General features: G+C 42.3%; 2 protein-coding genes across 3 annotated transcripts in view; one reads left to right on the top strand and one right to left on the bottom strand.

Annotated features, from left to right (window-relative positions):
- Window positions 1-2847: 2847 nt before the first annotated feature.
- On the bottom strand, window positions 2848-7393 carry LOC120474907 (uncharacterized). The gene is made up of 4 exons (XM_039665523.2): window positions 7261-7393; window positions 6950-7060; window positions 6670-6754; window positions 2848-3504 (listed from the first exon to the last, which is right to left on the bottom strand). The coding sequence occupies exons 1-4, from the start codon at window positions 7363-7365 to the stop codon at window positions 3263-3265; spliced, it is 543 nt and encodes a 180-aa protein (XP_039521457.2). The 5' UTR covers window positions 7366-7393; the 3' UTR covers window positions 2848-3262.
- A 1666-nt stretch (window positions 7394-9059) lies between these two features.
- The window catches only part of slc18a1 (solute carrier family 18 member A1), a 65017-nt gene continuing 50018 nt past the window's right edge, over window positions 9060-24058 (top strand). For both annotated transcript variants that reach the window (XM_039665468.2, XM_039665467.2), the window contains exons 1-4: window positions 9060-10388; window positions 16480-16606; window positions 16983-17319; window positions 20394-20452. In XM_039665468.2, the coding sequence (XP_039521402.1) occupies window positions 16492-16606; window positions 16983-17319; window positions 20394-20452 (511 nt within the window). In that variant the 5' untranslated portion in view covers window positions 9060-10388; window positions 16480-16491. The remainder of the gene's footprint in view (window positions 10389-16479; window positions 16607-16982; window positions 17320-20393; window positions 20453-24058) is intronic.

The raw sequence follows: 24058 nt of genomic DNA, 5'->3' as shown, positions 1-24058 counted from the left end.
ATTAATTGTCATTTAAGTGAAATTACTGAACTTGAATATATAAGCTTGATAAAAATGATCATTTTAGAAGAAAATTTCAAATGGCACTTAGAGGCTTTTGCATCTGAACTCTTCATATATATATATTACCGTAATACCTACTATTGTGACCTGTCTGCAACGTCTTAACCCTTAATCACTGTTTGGGGTAAATATGACCCCACTGGACTTTTCCTTGATTTTTTTTTTTTTTATAAATGTTCCCTTCATCTCAGGGACATGAAACTCTGTGACTTTTCCTACATAATCTAGCTAAACATGCATAAACAACTGGGCTTGATTTGGTTGTTCTAAAGGTGTGTAAAAAAATTACCATTTAAGCTGTTTCGGTCAAAATGACCCCACATTGAAAAGGAATGGGAAAATTAAAAAAAAAAAATGCTTTTTTTAGATTGTCAAAAAATTAAAGTAAATCCATTATAAATCTGAAATGTTCCACATATTGTATAAACCAAGGTCTGGGGCTCGTTCTTCGTACGTCGCTAACTCAGTTAGCTGGATTTGATTGTTGGTGATTTGCCATGATCTTGGATCGTTTGGTTCTTCGACGCTCATCCTGGACTTGCTGTCATAGCAACAGGTCCGTCAGCTTGAACCTGCTCGCGAGCAGGCTTATTTCATGTAAACAGGATTAGATCGCGGCTGATACGGGAAGTCCTTCAGCGCAGCGCGATAGTGTAGCTTAATTTCTGAGATTTATTTTTGTTTTCTCGTGAAACGATCGTCGTGAGGGTGTCGTTTAAATACATTATTATTTTGTTGGAAATGCACATTAATGGTCGATTCGATATCGGGCTTCAACAACAGCACAAAATGTTTGCATTGCCCTAAAATTATTTGCGAGTGGCTTCCTTTACACTATTGGAGATGTGGAGAACTTGATAAGCTTTCTGACGTGCCATTCACAAAGCAGTGCTCTTAGTTTTTTTTTTTTTTTTTTTTTTTTTTTTTGCCAACTTAGGGTATATTATAATTTTTAATGAAGATAATGCAATCATGATGACCATGCCGATTATGACTTACAGTCCCTCAGGCTTAACTTACGTGATTGGTGCCAGACTACACACATCAAGGTCTCAATAAAGGGATTTTGTCAGCAGAAAGGGGGCTTATACAGTGCAGCCAAATTACTATTACAATTTTTAATATTCCAGATTTGGAATATTATATCACTTTTTTTAAAAGGCATTTGACTGAGTAAAATCTTTTAGATGGTGTGTGACCATGTTCTATATCACAAATCAGTGTGAAAGCAAAATGGCCAGGATCTGTGCATGACTCAAGAATTTTAAGAGATTCACATTTATGAACATTATTTGAAAATGGTAAGGAAAATTATAAATATCAAACTCACGGTATTACATACACTTATGCTGAGAACTGCATTTTTCCATTATACAGGTGATTACAACAGGATCCTGCATGGAGACAGGTGTTTTATGACCCCATTCCCTGACCCAAACCCCAGACCAGTTACAATGCAGCTCTAGGACAAGGGCACACAATGACATGAGCTTTGGCCAACTAAAGGGAAGATTTCAATGTCTAAAAACCCTGAGGGTTGCACCTGACAGGGCCTGTGACATTGCATGTGCCATATTACACAACACTGCCAACATCAGAAAAAGAAAAAAAAATGTTTAATTAAGCCTAAAATAAAAGACAAGACAAATTTGCAAAACTCTGTTTGCTTAGAGTTTTATTTCAATAGTTCTTTGTAAAGAAAAGCCAGTTATTCAGTCATCTTTTTAAAAGATATTAAGGTCAGTAATAGTACTCTGTGTGATTTTACTCTGAAGTTTATTTTGAAGCAACTCTATTTCTAGTGCAATTTTTTCTTAGTCAAGTTCTGTTTCTCCCCCTGATTTTTGTTTTTTCAAAATACTCTGTTGAAGACTCATATAGGGAACAAATGCAACAAATAACAAGCAAAAGTTGTCTACACTGCCCACCCCTGTATCACTGCTGTGTGTTATTTCACTTAAATAACAATTAATAGGTAATTATCATTGCCATTTAAGTAAAATTACTGAACTTAAATATACAAGTTTGATAAAAATCATCATTAAAGAAGAAAATTTCAAATGGCATTTAGAGGCATCTGAACTCTTCATATATATATATATATATATATATATATATATATATATATATCATAAATATCACATTGTGAGGAGAATTTGAAGCATCAAGAAAAATGAAGTGAAAATGAATGAGTCTCTATGGACCCCTATTGGATAGATGTGGTCATTGCACTTTAATTCCTTAACTATAAGAAAAACTGATGGTATTCTATCCCTAACACATAGAGCAATGTCCAAAAACTATTTAGATTTAATTATCATCATAATTTAAGTGTTTTTTCTTCAAAAAATGTGCCGATTTCTTCATGTGCCGATTTAAGGCCTAGTTATGTAATTGTGCAGTAAATAGGTAGAAAACTTAAAAAATTCCAAAAATAAACAGCATAAATGATTAGTTGTGAAGTGAATTTTAAAGTGAAGTTTTCTGTATTAAAAAAATGTTTATTTCCTCACGCAATCACTCTTTAAAAGTCTGGGGTCAAAATGACCCCAAACACCTTAAGTGTTGTCCTTTTTTAAGAGTGATTAAGGGCTAGTATTGTATTCAAGCATAGTCTCATAGCAATACTATTCACTCAATATGGCGTCAGGTCTGGCTCAGCACAGGCTCAGCACAACACCGGTTACAAAAATATAGTTGTGTAATTGCTGTAAAAATGCTTCTTTTTTTTTTTTTTTTTTGCTACCTCTGAACAACAATTAACAGTGTGTAAAGACATCTAAATGCCATTTTAAAAGCACTTTATTATAAATTTGGCAAAAGACACAGGAGAGATGCAGTACTGATAGACTTCCAGGAGGAGTGTTCGGAAATGCCAAGGACAAAGACAAGACTCAGCAAACTTATTCACCTAACAGAGGGCGCTCGAGGCTCAGCTCGAATTTTTGTACAGATTTAAAGGCGCAGGAAAAGAAAAACAAAGCCACATTTTGCACTTTCTTCAGCGTGTTTATGTTACCTTTTTGTCCTTTTGTACTTCTACACATTTTAAAAGCAAATTAATTATATAATTGATATAACATACCCGTGTCCGTTTAGTATCTCGCTAAATTCTCATTTAGAACACGTAATATTAAAATGTTCAGAAAAGTAATATTTCACGCAGAGTTCCATAGATGTCTGTGAACAACCAGTCCCTTTAGGACCTCTGATCGGGATGGCACACTCCCTGTCCGCGAGGGCCGTCGGGTAGCGCGCGGCAGGACAGGCTCTTCTCGCAGTCGCAGCGGTCCAGTCTCCGGCGGAATTTGGCGCGCCCCCGCAGCAGGCAGACCTCGCCCAGAGCTGGCACGCGCTGACACCTCCTGCCAGTCAAATACAAGGCGCAGCACAGACCCTCCTCACAGTCGCGCGAGCGCACGCACGGGGACATCTCGGGCACTGCAGGCAAAATAATTCATATATAAATAGGGGCAGTAAGGAAACTAAATGAACCACAGCAGTCAAACCAAGGCGATTTTAAGCTTTTCTATTTTTCAATGCTTTGAACAACAAAACAATGCCACAATACAGCATAGACTATATTTTAGAGCCTGTGGACCATGGAAGTGAAAAAAATGTATACAAAAAAGTTTGTTCTTTTTCTAATTGAAATCAGCCGCTTGGCCGATGTGACTTTTATTTTGAAAGCGCTGAGAATGCGTTCCACTCGTGGTTCCACCTATGGTTTCCACTCCAAACTTGCATGCCCTTCATCTCGTGAACTTGGATGTGCGGCATTGCTTATGTTGCCCGAATCAAATGGCCACTACTGGCGAAACTTGTGCATAAGGTAAATGAAACACTAAGCCCTTGATCACTTGGAATTCACTATGGAGCTGGTTTATTATTTAAACCCCTCTTTTACTTATGAATTTGTTTTATGCACCATGCTATATGTACATAAGTTGTTGAAGAAAATATATAAAATCCTATTGCCGTTAAATAACCCAGACAGAGTTGGCCCAAGTCTGGCCTACATCTGCTACACGTGGGGTTATGCTTCCTTTTACAGTCCAGTTACCCATGTAAATACTTATTTTAGTAACTACAATTACTGGGTAATAACTAGTACTAACCTTGAACCTACCCCAAAACCTACCCTTGTTCCATGTACTTACCTTATATTAGCCAGTACTGTCTAGGTAAGTAAACCTTACCTTATATTAGCCAGTACTTTGTAGGTAGGCTGAGTACACTGTAAGTACACTGTAAGTACTGTACTGTAAAAGGAAGCGTTACCGATTCCACACGGCCCAGTTGTGGGCCGGATCTAGGTCGACACTATGTTGCTGTCTGTGAAAATGACACAACTGAAAAACAAAACTAAAATCAAAAGTAGATAAACTTTGACTGTGAATATATGGCATTATGTGATTAAATCTAAACATAATGAATAATTATGCCCTATTAAGTGATTAATTCTCAAAATAAGTAAAATATTATAGCCTACACTTCAGTTAAACGTGATCTGCAGTGACGTCACAGTCAAGTTGAATTATGGGATATAGACCTGCTTGAAGTGTACATTGGAGTAGATTCGCTCCCTCGGTGAAAATCGAGGTGATAAGGATCTGCCCATATAACCTTCCCGTTCACTTCTTGAAGTGTAAAGGTAACACACTTTAAAATGGCAACATAGATTCCCCCGAGGGGAAGTGCTTAGGGAAGTTTGCGAGTGCATGTCTAAAAGTGGAGTGGAACTCAATCTGTATTAGTTTACTTGAAATTTTTAAAAATGTACTTTTCACTTTTTACATTTCAAAGTGACATACTATATGCAAAGTGACATATATAACATCAAATAAGGCAAATGTAGACACTTAAAAGTAGACAATTCAAGGTTTCTATCTTCATGTCTGTGCGAGACATTTTATTCTGCTGAATTTTGGCTCTTTTTTATGTGCTTCTGGAAGAAGTTCATGGACACCGAAACAGCAAGCATATTTGTTTTCTTTATTTTAAGAAAGTACTACGCTTTGCTGTTATTTTCAAGATACACAAATAAAAATAGACATTTTACCATTTTGAATGATGCCTTACTCTTATCTGAAAGAGTATTTTAAGTTGTTGATATGATCTAAGCTATAACTCCGGCACCTCATGCCCACACACACACACACACACACACACACACACAACATATCAGTTCTTTGCTAAGTTCACTTTGCTAACATGACATGACATCGCAGCCTCTTATGAGACAACTAAACATGAAAAAGTTGTTTGTTACTCAATTTAATTTGCCTGTACAATATATAGGCCGTGTTGCTCAGCATGAGCATGTCGTGGTGTTATTTCAAACACATTTTGTGCGTATGTGATGGATGCAATGAGGACCGTTTGCACCAATAAATCTTTGGGTTTAATCACGATATCCTTGATTTAAAGCTATGCTGCGCTATATCCAATTGGTCACTATGTTCTATGGAAAATTACATAATTACAATTACTGGAAAATTAGTGCTACTTTGTCTTTATTTGAAATAATTTTAATCCCAGTGCATTCAGACTTGCTGTAAGATGTACCATTGCTTACAATGTTTACTAATAGCCTACTATAATTAGCCAGTAATTAGAATGAATATGAAATGAATACATTTCTAATTTTGTAAATATTAAGTAAAATAAATTATACATTGAATTTCAGCCAAATGTTGTTTGTGTTTGTACTATCTTTAAAATAGTGTGATATCGGCCATCATCCCCCCCTGCCCTCTGAGATATCAAAAAATATACTCTCGGCCATAAAAAAAAAAATCAATATTGGGTGATCACTATTCTTTCTTCCCACATAGTTCAACCTGAACTAACCATGAGCCATACCTTTGTTACTGTATTTATTAACATAATGGACATACAGCTGTTCATTGTTTGTTAATGTTAGTGCATTAACTAATGTTAACAAGATTCTAATAAAGTATTAGTAAATATTGATATTAACATTAACAAAGATTAAAAAAAGGCTGTATAAGTGCAGTTCATTATTTTTTCATGCTAATTAATATAACTAATGTTAACTTATGAATAACTTTACTGTAGATATATCCTGTTGTTGACACAACAATGTTCACCCGTGAAGAGGTTTTACATAAATGTCTGTCCTGAACTTGCAAGAATGGGGAAAATGTCTTATCATAATCAATACCTGACCAAAAGTATAATTAAAAAAAAAGTAGGGCTGCCAAATGATTAATCACGATTAATCACATCCAAAATAAAAGTTTGTGTTTACATAATATATATGTGGGCGTACTGTGTATAATTATTTTGTATGTATATAAATACACACACATGCATGCATATTTAAGAAAAAAATATTATTTATATATAAAATATTTATATTTATATATAATATAAATTATATATAAATCTGTATACAGTATATACATGGAAATATTTCTTAAATATATACAAGCATGTGTGTGTATTTATATATATAAAATAATAATACACAGTGCACCCACTTATATTATGTAAACACAAACTTTTATGTTGGTTGCGATTAATCGCGATTTATCATTTGACAGCCCTAAAAAAAATATGACTTTAAATCTCTCTCCTCACCTTTTTGACTTCCTCGCCCATCCAACTGAATCTTTGTCTTGGCAGCATTTTGCTGTTTTTTCTTGGAGCCTTTGCATTCAGGTGCCTTGTGAAAGACAATCATTTTAATCAACCTTTCATTTCTGAAAGAATGTCCATTTAATGAACTTGAATATGCTGACAGATCAAATTGAATGATAAATAAAATGATAAAACATGAATGATACTAAGCTGTCCAAATGAGGCATGGTCAGACATAACTTCAAAATATAATGTTGAATCAAATTGGAAGGAATCTTACTTGAAAAGATGTGCATTCTTGTGAAGTTTCTCTGATTCCTTGGAGACCTGAGGTTCTTCTAACAGAATTATGGGAATTTGCCACTGTGTCACTCTGTATATGCAATATTGACTGGAAGAGATTGTTGAGCTCATGTCAAATAGATTTTAACTAAAGCAATTACAAGTTTTGAAAGTGCAAATACGTAATGGACAATAGGCATAGAAACCTTCTTTTATGACACTAATATCATAGTTGTATGATTTTGTTCCAACATAAACATATGAAGGCACATCAACATGTTTTAAGGGTTTAAGAATGTATATTCTTACCTCTTGAGAGTTTGTCATTTCCCTGGAGGAGTGGATAATGTTGGAATCCAGGCATTGTACTGCAGAAATAACAGACAGCCAAAACATAGCAATCACTGTCTGCATTGTTGAATCAAAACTGTCCTGACCACAAAGAGCCTGTGCGCAAGAGCAAGACCTTAAGCTCTAGTGTGGAAGAGCAACCTCTCCTGTGTTTTAATGGACCTACGGCAATTACCCAAATTAAACGTTGAGGGGGGGGGGGGGAGAAGAGAAGAAAGGAAGGGTCTTTCATTAGTGGTTAGTTTCTGAGTGTTCTAATGTTTATAGTCTCAGCTCATGTAGGAAGTGTGTAGTGCATTGCAGTGGCAATTAAGGCAAATTATGGCCTGTACGCATAACAAACATGAAAGCTTGGATGTACCTTTAATGGCACGTGAATATCCACATAGACCCTTTACACATGTAACACCTTTGAAACTTGTTATGATGAAAAATTTACATCCTTTAAATGACAGCCATCATGTAACCGCATCAGTAGACTCGGATGTAAGTTGCTTCCTGCAACGGAACAGGTGATTATCTACACCTTGAATGCTGGCTTAGGGGGGAAACTCAAAATCCATGTTTCTCACCGGACTAGGAGGAAGATGATAATAACAGTGCCGATTTGAATATGTTTAGTCAATAGTCACAAAATAAAAATGTCTTGTTCAGCTAAAACATTTATGTCATGTTAACTACAGATTTATTGCTCAACAAATTATCCCTAGTAACAAGTTGCTTTAATTTGTCATAACCTAATTCGTACATACAGCTTTACATGACTCACCTGTTTGTCTATCTGTGTCTGTCCGTCTTTCTCTCTGTCTATCTATTTCTTTCTGTCTGTCTGGTGTCTTGAAACAAAAAACAACAACTATGACCATATTCATTAAATAAACTAAATATGACTAAACATTATTCATTCCTGATAACAAATATACAAATATGTCCTCATAATGGTTTAACCAAAGGACATTTTTCTGTAGTTCAATCAACATTTAAAATACAATTTGTCTGAATTTGTTTGATTTTTGTTTAACATTGTATGTCTATCTTTTTTTCTTTCTTTTTTTACTTTTCCAAGAAATGTCACTATTACTGCTAATCCAAGCAGTCCATTTTAAACCAATAATACAAATGTCCCCACAAGGATAGTAATATCAGTCATCTTTTAGTTTTTTGGTCACCATGAGGAAAACAGCTTAACATTTGAAGACATAACAATGCTGAATGTGTTCTGTGAGGGTTGTGTTTAGGGGTATGATATACAGTTAGGATATAAAGGGGATAGAATACAGTTTGTACAGTAAAAGCCATTATGTTAATGGAAAGTCCCCATAAACATGGAAACCCAACATGTGTGTGTGCGCATGCATGTCTGTGTGTGTGTGTGTGCACCTGTGTGCTCCTGTGTGCGTGCGCGTGTGTGTGTGTGTGTGTTTGTGTATTTGTGCTGAACATAGGGCAGGTGATGGAAGATCACCCACCAGTCTTCAAACCCTCAGGCTGATTTATAAAAGCCAGCCATGTTAGACAGATAGACAGAGCAAAAGCAAACTCCAAGCCCTTTAGCATGCATAAGCACATCCTCATATTCATCTTAGTGTTATCTAGTATTATAAATATAATATAATAGTTTTTGTTAATATTTTGAATTATTTATTTTTATATGTTCTGTTATTTTGAATTTTAGTTTAAGTTGTATTAATTTAGTTGTGTGTTTGTCATATTAGTTTTTTATTTATTTAAATATTCCTGTATAGTTTTTATTAAGTTTTAGTTTTTATGTTATATATATGTATATATAAGTATATGTTATGTGTTTAATGATGGATTTTGTTGTATTTCTTTTCAGCCTCGTATCAAAAAACATGATTAGTAATTGAGAAATGCAAGTATAGCTGAAAAAAGGTTATATTTTATTTCAGTTCAGTTAATGTTCTTTTTATTTCTTAAGTCATGACATTTTTTTAATGGTTTTAGTTATATTAATAAACCTGATCATGTGTGTGTGATCTTGTTTTAACCTACATTGTGAGGACCAAATCCCCCTCAAAGATAGAACAATGTGAAAATTTTGACACAGTTGGTCCAGCCCTGCAAGGAAAACAGCTTATTAAACAGTAATGGTTTTTGAAAATGTAAAAATGTAGAAATATTTTCTTTTTGATGCGTATGGGTAGAATTAGAGGATATACCGTATAAATAATGTCTGTGGAAAGTCTACATAATGATATAAAAACTAGTTTGTTTGTGTGTATGTGTCTCTCTATTTTGGGGGACAAATTTGTATCCAGAAGCAAAACCTGATGAAATCTCCAAAAACCTCCCTTTAGGGACGTCCTCATTTGTAAATCTGGTATAAAGTAAATAAATTTTTTTAAATGTAAAAATGCAGAATGTTTTGTGTTATGGGTAGGTTTAGGAGTAGTGTATGTGTGTGTGTGTGTGTGTGTGTGTGTGTGCGTGCGTGTGTGTGTGTGTGTCTGTGTGTGCGCGCGAGCGTGCATGTTTGCGTGTTTGAATTACCAGAGATGGCACAGTAGGGCAAAGGTAAAATCTGTTGAGTCATTTAACATTTTCCATAGATGTTCTGTGGCTGAACGAACATTAAACAAAGGACATTAAACTGACACAGGACACTTACGATGGATCTGTAATCAGCAATTGTCACTGACTTTTGATATTATTGGTAAGACTTTTGTATGACAAACAATGAACAATCACCATAGGTTTCATATTTCAACAATTAGGTTGCTTTTGTTAACCTGACTGTGTAAGTAGCAGCTGATTTTGTGTGTTGAGGCTGGATGAGAGATCACAGATAAAGGCTCATTGTGATGAAAAGAAGCCTGCAGGTCATTCACCTACCCAATAAAGAACAGCAGATGCACACAATTACTCTTGTTATGACGCAGTGTTTGTTTGTGTGTGCGTGTACATGTCTACTCTGTATATTTCCCTCAACAAATCCCATGCAGCAGTGGACACAGCCACCACCCTTCCTTTAGCAACACCCACAAATCCAACAACCGACCCCTGCATCACGTACACCTGAATACACTGAATACACTCCTGCACTGGAGAAGAGAATGCATCCAAAGGTAAAACTTTATGGATTATGGATTACATTTTGTTATAATGTCAGGAAAGTATATGTTATGTGCTTTATGATGGATTTTGTTGTATTTCTTTTCAGCCTCGTATCAAAAAACATGATTAGTAAAATACTAATGGTTAAGTAAAAAAAAAAAAAAAATGAAAAATTTAATAACCCTTAATAACTGTTGAATGTTTGGGAACACAAAATGGTAATGTGGAGAGGTTGAGTGATTGCTGGATAAAACAATAAGGAACTGACAATTGTTGCAAGCGTGGTCTCAGTTAACAAGTATTGACTTTAAGTGTTGACTTGTGGATCGGCTCTTTGTTATATGTGCGTGTGGCTGTGAACAGGAGTCATGTTCACCAAGGATGTTTTTATTTGACCAAAAACTACTAGAAACAGCAATATTGTGAAACAGCATTGCAATTTTATTTATTTAATTTAATTTATGCAATTTATTATTGGGGTGGCAAAGCTGAATTTTTAGCATCATTACTCAAGTTTTCACTGTCCAATAATCTTGTTGAAATCATTCTAAGATGCTGTTTTGGTGCTCAAGAAACATTTATTATTATTATAAATATTGAAAAGAGTTGCGCTGCTTAACATTTTTTTTTTTAAAACTGTGATACATTTTCTTTACGAATTCTTTATTGAATAGATAGTGCCAAAGAAAATCATTTATTTGAAATATGTATTTTTTTTAAAATAATATAAATGTCTCAATTTATTGTATCCTTGCTGAATAAATGTTATTACATTACTTAAATTAAATATATATAAAAGTTTTATTTTTGAAGCGTGAATACAATGGGATAAAGCTATAGCTGTAGTATTCTTCACAGCATATGACAGAGGCATATTATCATATTATCAGTATAGCATGTATTCTGTTCTAGATTTGTAGTGTAACTGTTTTATAGTTATGAGTAGTCAATTGCCTTTTATTTTCTTCAATTGTACTGTAATGTGCTAGAATTAGTCTGGCATATGGGTTAATTTGACCCAGCATTTGAGTACACTACACTATATAACAAATATGTAGTTGAATCAACCCAGAATTGTAATTAATTTGACCCAGCATTTGGGTACGCTATATAACAAATTTGTAGTTAAATCAACCCAGAATTTTATTTAATTTGACCCAGCATTTGAGTAGAAATGAACAACTCATCTGTTGGGTTAAAAATGACCGACCCATCTTGCTGGGTCAAATTAACTACTGTTGGGCTGGTGCAATATTGATCCAGCGGTTGGGTTATAAAATAAACCAAGTTGGGTTATTTTTAACCCATCATTTTTTAGAGTGCAAGACAAGAAAATTGTAACAAGTCAAAAACACAAAATACTAGGCTACCCATTTTTCCAAGGGCAATATAGATAAGACATTGACAGTTAAAGATAAAAGGAGTGTTTTGAATCACTAAGTCTGTTCCTCATGTGCCCTACAGCAGCTGTAATCATATTGTTGAAACTCAATCAAACAGCACGTAATTCATGCCCTGCCGAAAGAGCCCATCATGAACAAACCTGTCCTCAAAACAGAAGACTTAATGGAGACCTGAGCACTGTTACAATTACTCTATTTTCAATACCTGTTTGATGTTTGTTGAATGTGAATTAGATCAGGAGTTCTCAAACTTTTAGGTTATCTCTAAACATCCAAGTACTACCCCTTGTGTCAGCAATCTTCCTTTAGAATTATTTTAAAAAAATTCCTAAGGATGTGAGCAATATGCCATTTGTCATTTTTTTTGTTCATGTAATATTCTTGTAGTTTAGATAAATCGCTGAGCTGCAACATGATGGAGCTGCTATTTATATATATATATATATATATATATATATATATATATACTGCTCAAAAAAATAAAAAGGGAACTCTTAAACAACACTCAAAATGTACAAACAAGAAAAAAAGTATTTAATAAGATTATTTCATTCATTCAGATCTATGATGTGTTATTTTAGTGTTCCCTTTATTTTTTTGAGCAGTGTATATATATATTTTTTTTTTCTTTTCCGTACAACTTTTCAAAATTTCAACATTTACTAATAAGTTATTAAAATCAAAGGTTGTATTTGTTAACATTAGTTAATGCACTGTGAACTAACATGCACAAACAATGAACAGCTGTATTTTTAACAAATAAACAAATACTGCAACAAATGTATTGCCGATTGTTTGTTCATGGTTCATGTTTGGTAATACTAATGTTAACTAGTAATAAACCGTATTGTAAAGTGTTACTATATTTTCTCCTAACACTTATATTTGAGTAATTTTTAGACTAAAAACAATTAACATCACATCTTGTTGCCAGGTTTTGTGCCAAAGAGTCAAGTCACCTTCATTTAGTACTTTTCACAACAAATTGTTTCAAATCAGCTTTACAGTGATAATAGGAAATTAAAGCAACACACATTGTTTTGGCTGTACAGCAGTTATAACAGAAAGTAATTGTCTAGCTTAAGTAAGTTTTAATTGAGTCATTTCCATTGTAAAAATCATTAGATATTAACTTAATTCAAAACAATAAATTTAGTAATTGCTCCATATAATAAATGTTTCATCTGTGTGTCCAATTTGACTGGGATCCATAAAAACAATTGTTTTTAGCATGTTCTGGAGATATAACAGTTTTTTTTTTTAATCTAACTCTTAGAACAGATGTGTCAAATTTTACACAAAATGTGTTGTCCCTGAGCTGATTCAGCACATGTGTTAAAATTCAACACATTGTGTGTTGTTTTTAAAACATGTTGTGTAAAAAACAACACATAATGTGTTGAATTTTAACACATGTGCTGAATCAGCTCAGGGACAACACATATTGTGTAAAATTTGACACATCTGTTCTAAGAGTATTTGTACATTTTCTTCAATATTCAGGCCCTCAATCATACTGTTCTCTATGTCTCTATGACAGGACATAATGGAGCTAAAGGCCTCCATGCTCAAAGCATTCAGCATTCATTATTCAAAAAGCAGAATAATGCCTAAATTGTTGGAAAATATTTGAGAAATGTATCAGTTTTCACAAAAAATATTAAGCAGCTTAAACTGTTTCAGTGAAAATAATAAGAAATCAGCATGTCAGAGTAACTTCCATTTAAAACATATTAAAATAGAAAACAGTTATATTTAATTGGAACTTTTTAATTTAAAAGTTCAAAAAATAAATAGTCTGGATGAGCAAGAGATTTTTTCAAAAACATTTAACTGACCCCAAACTTTTGAACGGTATATCTCATTATTGTCACGTAGTGGTTTTGTGTGTTTTCGTTATTAGTTATTGCCGGTCTATTATTTATCCCAGGTGTTTCTCATTTCTCACGCCCCCTTGTTATCTTGTCTAGCTCGTTTGTCCTTGATTATTTAAGCCCTGTGTTTCTGCCCTGTCTTTGTTGGTTGTTGAATTTATGTGTGTTACGTTGGTGCTTTCAAGTTTCTCGAGTCCTGCTTCTAGTTTTGTGTCTTGTTTCAAGTTTGTTTAATAAAGCGACACTGCGTTTGGACCCAGCCTCAGCTCTGTTTCTCCGCACGGCGTCACAGAACAACCAACCTCAATATGGGTCCAGCAGTCGTCAGCAACCGGGCTATGATAGAATACCTGTCGTCAGTCTTGCAAGAGGGCCGGTCTGTCCAAAGGTACGCGAAGGAGTTCCTGTCCATTTGCAGTGTGGGAGCGCTAGATGATATCCAGCTCATGGGCCTGTTTCTGAATGGGCTGGATTATGAGATCGCTCGATGGATGCCGCGGGACCTTGCCAACTGGACTCTTGACGGGTATGTCGCTCGGGCTTGTTACTTGCAGGACCTCTTCACTACTGCGCGCTTATTCTACTCGACACCTGCCGAGTGTACTTTACCCGCGAAGCCCTCGTCGTCTTCACCGCTGGTTCACGTCAGTCACGACGAGCCCGCGCTTCACGTGCGCATTGACGAGCCCGCGACTCACGTCAGCCCAGCCGAGTCCGCGACTCACGTCAGCCCAGCCGAGTCCGCGACTCACGTCAGCCCAGCCGAGCCCGCGCTTCACGTCAGCCCAGCCGAACTCGCGATTCACGTGAGCCCCGCGAGGGAATCTCCTGTTCAAGTGGATGAATCTCCAGTTCAAGTGGATGAATCTCCAGTTCAAGTGGATGAATCTCCAGTTCAAGTGGATGAGTCTCCGGTTCAAGTGAGTGAATCTTCAGTTCAAGTGAGTGCTTCTGTTCAAGTGGATGAATCTCCTGTTCAAGTGGATGAATCTCCAGTTCAAGTGAGGGCTGAGTCTTCAATTCAAGTGAGTGCCGAATCTTCAGTTCAAGTGAGCGAGTCTCCTGTTCAAGTGAGTTAATCCTCAGTTCAAGTGAGTGATCCTGTTTAAGTGGATGAATCTCCGGTTCAAGTGGATGAATCTCCAGTTCAAGTGAGGGCTGAGTCTTCAGTTCAAGTGAGTGCCGAATCTTCAGTTCAAGTGAGCGAGTCTCCTGTTCAAGTGAGTGAATCTTCAGTTCAAGTGAGCGCTGAATCTCCTCTTCAAGTGAGCGCTGAATCTCCTCTTCAAGTGAGCGCTGAATCTCCTCTTCAAGTGAGCGCTGAATCTCCTCTTCAAGTGAGCGCTGAATCTCCTCTTCAAGTGAGCGCTGAATCTCCTCTTCAAGTGAGCGCTGCATCTCCTCTTCAAGTGAGCGCTGCATCTCCTCTTCAAGTGAGCGCTGCATCTCCTCTTCAAGTGAGCGCTGCATCTCCTCTTCAAGTGAGCGCTGCATCTCCAGTTCAAGTGAGTGAGTTGTCCAGCCCAGCGAGTGTGTCTAGCCCTGTGACGCGCTGCCGCAGGAGGAGGAGAAGGAGGACTCGTTTGGTTCGCCAGGCCCCGGTAAGCGTGCCCAGACTCCTCGCTCTGCCGGCCCCGCCTCTGCGCCTCGCCCCGCCTCTGCGCCTCGCTCTGCCGGCCCCGCCTCTGCGCCTCGCTCTGCCGGCCCCGCCTCTGCGCCTCGCCCTGCCGGCCCCGCCTCTGCGCCTCGCTCTGCCTGCACCCTTCAAGCTCCGGGAGGCCTTTCCTGAACCCGTTCACCACCCAGAGGCTCCTCCCGTGAATTTCCCCAAGTATTTTTTTGGGGGGGGCAGTAGGTACCCTGTGAGGGCCATGGAGGCGATGCAGACATGGACCTCGCCTTGTCCTGCTCCGCCCTGGCCTTCGCCTCTTCCTGCTCCGCCCTGGTCTCGTCCTGCTCCGCCCTGGCCTTCGCCTCTTCCTGCTCCGCCCTGGTCTCGTCCTGCTCCGCCCTGGCCTCTGCCTCGTCCTGCTCCGCCCTGGCCTCTGCCTCGTCCTGCTCCGCCCTGGCCTCTGCCTCATCCTGCTCCGCCCTGGCCTCTGCCTCGTCCTGCTCCGCCCTGGCCTCCGCCTCGTCCTGCTCCGCCTTGGTCTCCGGCCCAGTCTGGTATGCCCATGCTCTGCGGCCCAGGCCCGCCTTGGCTACCTCCTGGTCCTGTTCCCCTGCACGGGCCTGGCCCTCCGTCCCTCCCCCAAGACTGTCTCCACTTCACCGCCCTCCTGAACTTTTTGATGTTTGTATGGGCGTCGGGAGCCGCCCATAGGGGGGAGGCTATGTCACGTAGTGGTTTTGTGTGTTTTCGTTATTAGTTATTGCCGGTCTATTATTTATCCCAGGTGTTTCTCATTTCTCACGCCCCCTTGTTATCTTGTCTAGCTCGTTTGTCCTTGATTATTTAAGCCCTGTGTTTCTGCCCTGTCTTTGTTGGTTGTTGAATTTATGTGTGTTACGTTGGTGCTTTCAAGTTTCTCGAGTCCTGCTTCTAGTTTTGTGTCTTGTTTCAAGTTTGTTTAATAAAGCGACACTGCGTTTGGACCCAGCCTCAGCTCTGTTTCTCCGCACGGCGTCACAATTATACACTGAAATGAAAAATATTTTCATTAACTGGGGTCTTTAGATGTGTTGTACCTGAATCATTGTAACATATAACATTGAAACATATTGCATGTTTTCTCTAAATTAATTTTATGTTATTGCAAGTATGATAATTAATAAACATGAAAATACACACTGTGCTAATTTGACCAATAATTGTGTTTTTCCAGTGACAGTCAATCATGGCTATGCTGAACCCTATGGACTGGATCAGCGAGAGAAGGGGCTCTCCTCGTCTGGTGCTTGTAGTTGTGTGTGTGGCCCTGCTACTGGATAACATGCTACTAACAGTTGTTGGTAAGTAAACAGCCATGCTAAACAAATGATAGATGTTAGGGATTTGCTGCCATGTAATGTAGTCTACATATTTTAAGAACCTGTTTGTGTAGCTGATCTTTCTTACAAGATGGAGTCCACATAGTTTTGACCATGTTCATCGTTTACCCTTAGTTTTCTGTATATGCAAAAAGTCAAAACATTAGAGGAAATGTAAAGCAGGTTGAGTGTATTGCTGGACAAGTAACTCTCTCAACAAGCCCATGACATTTACAAGCTTGCATCGGTTTGACCTCTGCTGCATACAGAAGGGGAAGGGCTATTCGCAAACACACACTCGGACACAGATACCGTCTGTTCCTCTTCCCATCCTCACGTCACCTCTCATTCTCCCCAGTTCCCATCATCCCAACCTACCTGTATGCCACAGAGCACCAGACAGAAAAGCACCTATCTGCCACTCCCTCTGAGGCTCAGCCCAATACCGCCATCCTCTCTCTGTACGACAACACCACCTATGCCATCACAGTCACCACTGCCAACCTCACCATCTCCTCCAGTGCACTGAGCACTAATGGAAGTTCAGGAGTCAACAGAAGTTCTGCTGACCGACATGGGTGTAAAGAGGACAGTGAGTTTTTGGAAGAGGAGAATGTGAGGGTTGGGCTGCTGTTTGCTTCCAAAGCCCTTGTGCAACTCATGGTCAACCCGTTTGTAGGCCCACTCACTAACAGGTATATACACAACATGCTTAGAGCAGGGGCCCGTTTCAATAAGGAGGTTCAAACAACTCTGAGTTAAAGCTTGAACTGAGTTGACTTACCCTGAGATGGGAAACTCTGAGTTTTCGGTTACAGAACAGCTGAAATGAGTTAGTTCAATCAACTCTGAGTTGACTGACTGAGTTAAGCGTGTGCACCACAACTATAGACCTTATGTAGCCCCGCCCCTTTTCAGTGCTGCGCTCGTTGTCTTTTGACTTCCGGTCTGCATTTTCACAGCGATCTTGCATAGGTATATTAATTTGTATTTAATTATTAGTAAATCTGTATATTGGAGCTTCTTGGACTCAGCCTGTTCTTCTGCCTGCACCCACACCCGTGACAGATTGACCGACCCAACTGCAACATGACCGCAGTGGCTTTTCGGGGGATTCTCTACCCGATTCTGGTCCCCCGAAAGCCTGCGCTCACCGTCAGCCCTGCAAAGCTCGAGCTCTCCTCTCCGCTGGTTCCGTCCAGCCTCGCCATGCCCGAGCTCTCTTCTCTGCTGGTTCCGTCCAGCCTCGCCGAGCTCTCCTCTCCGCTGGTTCCGTCCAGCCTCGCCAAGCCCGAGCTCTACTCTCCGCTGGTTCCGTCCAGCCTCGCCGAGCCCGAGCTCTACTCTCCGCTGGTTCCGTCCAGCCCCGCCGAGCCCAAGCTCTCCTCTTTGCTGGTTCCGTCCAGCCCCGTCCAGACCGTCCAGCCAGAGACCGTCCAGACCGTCCAGCCGGAGACCGTCCAGACCGTCCTGCCGGAGACCGTCCAGACCGTCCAGCCGGAGACCGTCCAGACCGTCCAGCCAGAGACCGTTCAGACCGTCCAGCCAGTGACCGCCCAGACCGTCCAGCCAGAGACCGTCCAGACCATCCAGCCAGAGACCGTCCAGACCGTCCAGCCAGAGACCGTCCAGACCGTCCAGCCAGTGACCGCCCAGACCTACCCGCCAGAGACCGTCCAGACCGTCCAGCCAGTGACCGCCCAGACCGTCCAGCCAGAGACCGTCCAGACCGTCCAGCCAGTGACCGTCCAGACCGTCCAGCCAGTGACCGTCCAGACCGTCCAGCCAGAGACCGTCCAGACCGCCCAGCCAGAGACCGTCCAGACCGCCCAGCCAGAGACCAGGATCCCACCCAGCCTCCCTCTCCCGCCTCCTCTCATCTGTCCTCCCTCTGCTCTCCTGCCCTTCAGCTCCCCGAAACCAGCCTGGTCTGTGTATCCCCGGTTTTCGCCTCCCACCTCCTCCACAGAGACACTTCCTCGGCCCCCGGTCCCATCGGCTTCCCCGTGGCTTCTACCTCCCTCAGCTCCTCCATGGCCCCTCAGTCCACCAGCTCGACCAGGCTCCCTCTGTCCTCTGGATTCCCTTCACTCCCTCGTCATCCTCCCCTCACCTATGGACTTCCTTCCTCTGGCTCCGCCCCATTATGTCACCCCTCCGGTTCAGATGGACTCCTCACTCCCTCCAGTCACCCGTCAGCCCTCACTCCCGCTGACCTCACCGTGTCCCTCTGTACCCCGTCATCACTTCAGTCACCAGAGCCTGCGGTGTCCCCATGGTCCCTCGGTCCCTCCTCAGCACCCAATGTCATCTGTCCCTCAGCTTCACCCTGGTCTCCTCTCCCATCTGCTCCGCCCCTGTCAGTCGGCCCCCTGGTGTCGTCAGCCCCAGTTCCATCGGCTCCACCAGGGGTCCTCCCTCCATCTGCTCCGCCCTGGTCTCGCCCTCAGCCTGCTCCGCCCTGGTCTCGCCCTCAGCCTGCTCCGCCCTGGTCTCGCCCTCAGCCTGCTCCGCCCTGGTCACGCCCTCAGCCCGCTTTGCCCTGGGGACGCCCTCAGCCCGCTCCGCCCTGGGGATGCCCTCAGCCTGCTCCACCCTGGCCACGCCCTCAGCCTGCTCCGCCCTGGCCACGCCCTCAGCCTGCTCCGCCCTGGCCACGCCCTGCCCGGCCCCCAGTTCGTCCCCCCTCCTTCCTCTGTTATGCGTCGTGAGGTCACGCCTCCCGGGAGGGGGGAGTTCTGTCACAGTCCTTCGTCTGCACCATCCTGTCCGCGTCTCCAGCACTACACTTCCCATGATCCTCTCGTCTGCACACCTGAACTCACTCCCTCATCAGCCTCCCGTTCAGCGTCCTGTTCATCTGTTTCACCTGTCTTCACCTCATTATGTTTGATTCTTCTGTGTATTTAGTTCTCCCTCCTTCAGTCTGTCTTTGTCGGTCAATGTTTAATGTTACTTGGTGTTACCCTGTCTTCCTGCCTGTATTTGTATTTAATTATTAGTAAATCTGTATATTGGAGCTTCTTGGACTCAGCCTGTTCTTCTGCCTGCACCCACACCCGTGACAGTAGTTTGATTAATGTAATAATTACTATCTCTAGAAAGTATTGGTCTACATATTACTAATTGCTAAATCCCATAGACAACCTCAACCACTTGAGGAGGAGAAAAAAGAAACTGCACTTTTAATTCTTTCAAATTAACAATATACAATTGCATGAATTATTCTTGAATTGATCAAAGTGTGTAGAGGGAGAAGGTTACATAAAAAATGTACCTTTTAAAAATGTATGTTAAATCCACTATTGTTTTATGTTTATGCAGTAGCCTATTTAATATAATTGCATCATATTTTATGATAAATTATACAGAAGAATTAAGAGTAATCCCTTTAATTAAATTACAATATTTAGATTACTTGGTAATTAATTACACTCAATCAATTGCCATGGCGACTCATAATATCTGCGCTCCATTGATAATGGATTTTTATAGTTGTGGTGCACGCGCTTAACTCAGAGTCAGTCAACTCAGAGTTGATTGAACCAACTCATTTCAGCTGTTCTGTAACCGAAAACTCAGTGTTTCCCCATCTCAGGGTAAGTCAACTCAGAGTTCAAGCTTTAACTCAGAGTTGGTTGAACCTCCTTATTGAAACGGGCCCCAGATCATCTAATGACTGTTATTTATCTGAAGTTAGTAAATAATGAAGGACTGAATTAATTCATTAATTAATTCAACTGACATCTGACGCTTGCCTTTTTTATAGGATTGGATATCACATACCAATGTTTGCTGGGTTTGTCATCATGTTTGTCTCCACAATAAGTAAGTACTATGAAGAAATAAATTATGACAGGTGGTACAGTTCTCAGGGCAAGGATCATGAACAGTTCATTGTTTTCGCCGAATCCAGCCAAAGTGATTCAACTGGCTGGATTTTGGCGTGCATATGTTTCATTTTTTTGACCTCATAAATTTTTTTATCAAAATGCATATCTTCCTGTAAAATTACAGAACTCAGTATCAGGAACAGAACAACCAACCTGAAACGACATAGAACTGGCAAAGAACAAAAAAGACACACGGGCTTAAAGGGTCACTTCACCTATTTACATTAAGCTTTGTATCTTTAGCAACCCAGTCATATTTTGAATGGTAATGGTTTATTCCCTTATTTTCCCCTGAGATGGGAGAAATAAGGATTTAAGTGTTTTACTTCCTGCTTATCGTGACGTAAAAATCGTCATTTTGCGTCACGATAAGCAGGAAGTCATGAAAATCTTTAGAACTACATACATTAGCTCATTATTATTCCAGGGTGTTGGACCCACTCACCATACAAGCCTATTACAGATCAATGGGTGGGACTTCACTTGCAGAAACTGAAATCAATATCCACCATCTTGTTTGGAAGCTAAGCTAACAAGTGCTGTGGAGATAGTAAGTTATGACAATGACAGAAGAAACTAAACATGATATGGAAGAAGAGGATTTTGAAATTCTGCTGCTCGAATCCGATGTTCGTGGTTTACGAGTCGCAATATATTATAGAGCAGCTGAGGCTGATGGAGGAGCAGGAGACGCCGAGGCGGCGGCCTGTCGCGGTCGAGGACACCGCACTGACTCTGGCGCTGGGCGGATTGCTGTTGCCTGTGCTCTCGCTGCGTGCTACGGCCTACGGACACAGTCCGTCTGCTGCAGAGAATTTCAGCGATGGCAATTTCTCCTGGAGGAAATCTCTGAATCAGACGAGCACACGGATGTTTGTGTTGTGATAGTTTCGCCTGACTAAACATCCAGGTATCATGCAGTAATTCACCAAACAGAAATGAATACAAATGAGGAGTAATTCACTAATGAGTTTGCCAATGTAACAGTAGGGTTTGTTGTTGTGGGAAGAAGGAGGCAGGAACCGGCGAACATTTAAGCATTTTAATAGTAAAATGAACAAATACAAAACGAAAGTGTAAGCCAGCAGCCCCTCATTGGCGACTGCTGTAACGTTACACACAACAGAAACAAAACACAACATAAAAGCAGGCCTGTTTCTCTCTCGATCTGCCGTCGTCGCTCCCTGTTCCCTTTCGTAGTCACTTCGAGTTACGTCAGAAGTGACGGAGATTGGGGGTTTCGCATAGAAAGCCAATCCTCTTCGAGTATTTAAAAACGAGCCAATGGCGTGAAATGCCTTGGGGCTGCGGAAATTTGCATAGCGTACTCCGCCCTACTCCGTGAGTATAAAAGGAGGAAGTGAACGCAACCGCAGTATGTTTTCGCTTCGGAGCCAAAAGAACCTCTTCACTCCTGAAAGCCATTCTCACTGTTCAAGACTCTTCGAGACGAGCGTCCTCTTCAGTGTTGGTGTGACGGCGGTACCCAGCGAGATTCGGCATCGCCTGCGATCTGAGCAGTGGTCTGCCAGACTTTGTGCTTCTCCCTGGTCGCCTCAGCGTTGAAAGAGTGAATTTCCTCCTCTCATTGAAAGAGCTGCACGCGGCACGCCTTTTTAAAGATGGTTCGCCCGTGTTCTTCTGGGTGTGGTCGATTTCTGTCGTCATCTGATGGTCACGATCGCTGCTTTGTATGCCTGGGCATTCAGCATGCAGCAGCAGCGTTCGTGGATGACTCATGTTCCTTCTGGGGGAACATGACCATCTCTACACTGAGGTCGAGACTCAATGATCTGACTAAAGTGAGAGTCCCGGTCCCCCCTACTCGATCGGCTTCCCTCACGGGGGGCCCGTCGACCCGGGGACCTGGTGATTTCACGGTGACGGTGTGGAACAAAGCCCCGACGATTTCTCGGGCCACACCTCCCGCCTCAGTGCAAGAGCCAGCGAGCATTAGTTCGATTCAGTCGGCTGCTTCTTCAGTGGTACCGGCTGTTTCGGGCAGCGCTCCAGAGATGATGCGATGTCGATCACAGCATCACTAGGCGGGCTAGAGTCCTCGGGAAATGAGGATGCGGCTGCGTTGCCTCCTTCGGGAGTGCCAGCGTTGCCCGTGTCGGATCCCGAGCTGACGGCCATGCTGTCTCGAGCCGCTGGGACTATCGGGTTAGAGTGGAACCCTCCGCCCTGCCCCGATCTCTCACGGATAGATGATTGGTTTTTGGACAAAGCTGCCGCCGCAAGGCCACGGCCAACTCCATTGCCTTTTTTCCCTGAGCTGCATGTGGAGTTATCGCGCTCTTGGCGGGCTCCCCTGTCCACTCGAGAGCGCGATCTCTCCCCCGCCTTTCCCCCCCTCGATGGTGGGGCCGCCCGTGGGTACACTGGGATGCCCCCGGTGGAGCGCTCTGTTGCGATGCAGCTGTGTCCACAGGGCGCCTCCTCCCGTGGTCCTCCTAAGCACCCATCCAAAGCCTGTAGGTTTTCGTCTCTGCTATGGCGGCGCGTTCCTATAGAGCGGCGGGACAGGCGGCCTCTGCTTTGCATGCGATGAGCACTTTGCAGGTCTTCCAAGCGAAGCTGCTCAGAGATATGCACGAGGGCGGGACTGATCCAACGGCATTCAAAGATTTGCGGTCCGCCACTGACTTTGCTCTCCGGGCGACGAAAGTGGCCGCTCGCGCCGTTGGTCAGGTGATGGCCACCAGTGTGGTCCAGGAGCGTCATCTCTGGCTCAACCTGGCAGACACTCGGAGCGCTGAGCGGACTCGTCTGCACGACGCCCCACTCTCCCAGGTTGGCCTTTTCGGCGGTGCAGTCGAGGACTTTTCCCAGCAGTTCTCCACTGCCCAGAAGCAGACGGAGGCAATCAAACATATTCTGCCCCGGTGACCAGCTGCTGCCTCCACCCAGTCGTCAGCACAGATGCCTCCCGCTGCTCGCCGCCGAGGACGCCCCCCGCGGCTCCCATGCCTCCCGCCCGGCCCCAGCAGCAGCCTTCATCCGGGCCACGGCGTGGAGGAGGCCGCAGGCAGGCATCACAGCCCCCTCAGGCCGCACGCCCCGCTAAACGCCAGGCTAAGCGACGTTCCTGACACGGGCTGCTCAGTAATGAAGTTGAGTTTTTCCCAGGAGGCGGTAGCAGGCCCCCTCCTTCCCCCGGTGGAGGGCCGGGGGAGAATCTTTTGTTCTCAGCTCCCCGCTGCTCACCCACAGGTGGGCAGCACCCTGAGTTGGTTAAAGAAAGACTTGACATCGTCACTGAGCACACAGACTGGATTGGGTGCGCTCGACGTCCCAGTGCGTCAGCCCACTCATTCCTCTCTGTCTCTGAGGGCGCGGAAGGGTGCGTGTGTCGTCCCCGGGCTACGCCCCTCCCTTCCCCCTCTATCGCCAGACCCCCGGCAGAACAGACCCCCGTGGAACGCTCTGCCTTCCCTGGTCTCTTCTGTCGGGGAGCGGGCTTCGACGGTGCATCCGGGCAGGGTAACTCCTGCGCGCATGCCGGTCGACCCGCCTCGCTGCCCCTCCGGGGGGACGT

Source organism: Pimephales promelas, chromosome 14 (assembly GCF_988280905.1).
Source record: "Pimephales promelas chromosome 14, fPimPro1.hap1.1, whole genome shotgun sequence".
Lineage (NCBI taxonomy): Eukaryota > Metazoa > Chordata > Actinopteri > Cypriniformes > Leuciscidae > Pimephales > Pimephales promelas.
Note: the sequence above shows the minus strand (reverse complement) of the source record. Positions and strands in the feature narration are given on the sequence as shown.

Excerpts from the sequence above, each read along its gene's own strand:
- LOC120474907 (XM_039665523.2), bottom strand. The coding sequence starts at position 7,365 with ATGCAGACAGTGATTGCTATGTTTTGGCTGTCTGTTATTTCTGCAGTA. Across the intron at positions 7,061-7,260 it reads AAATGACAAACTCTCAAGAG|TCAATATTGCATATACAGAG; the intron begins GTAAGAATATAC and ends AATCTCTTCCAG. Across the intron at positions 6,755-6,949 it reads AAGAATGCACATCTTTTCAA|GCACCTGAATGCAAAGGCTC; the intron begins GTAAGATTCCTT and ends GTCTTTCACAAG.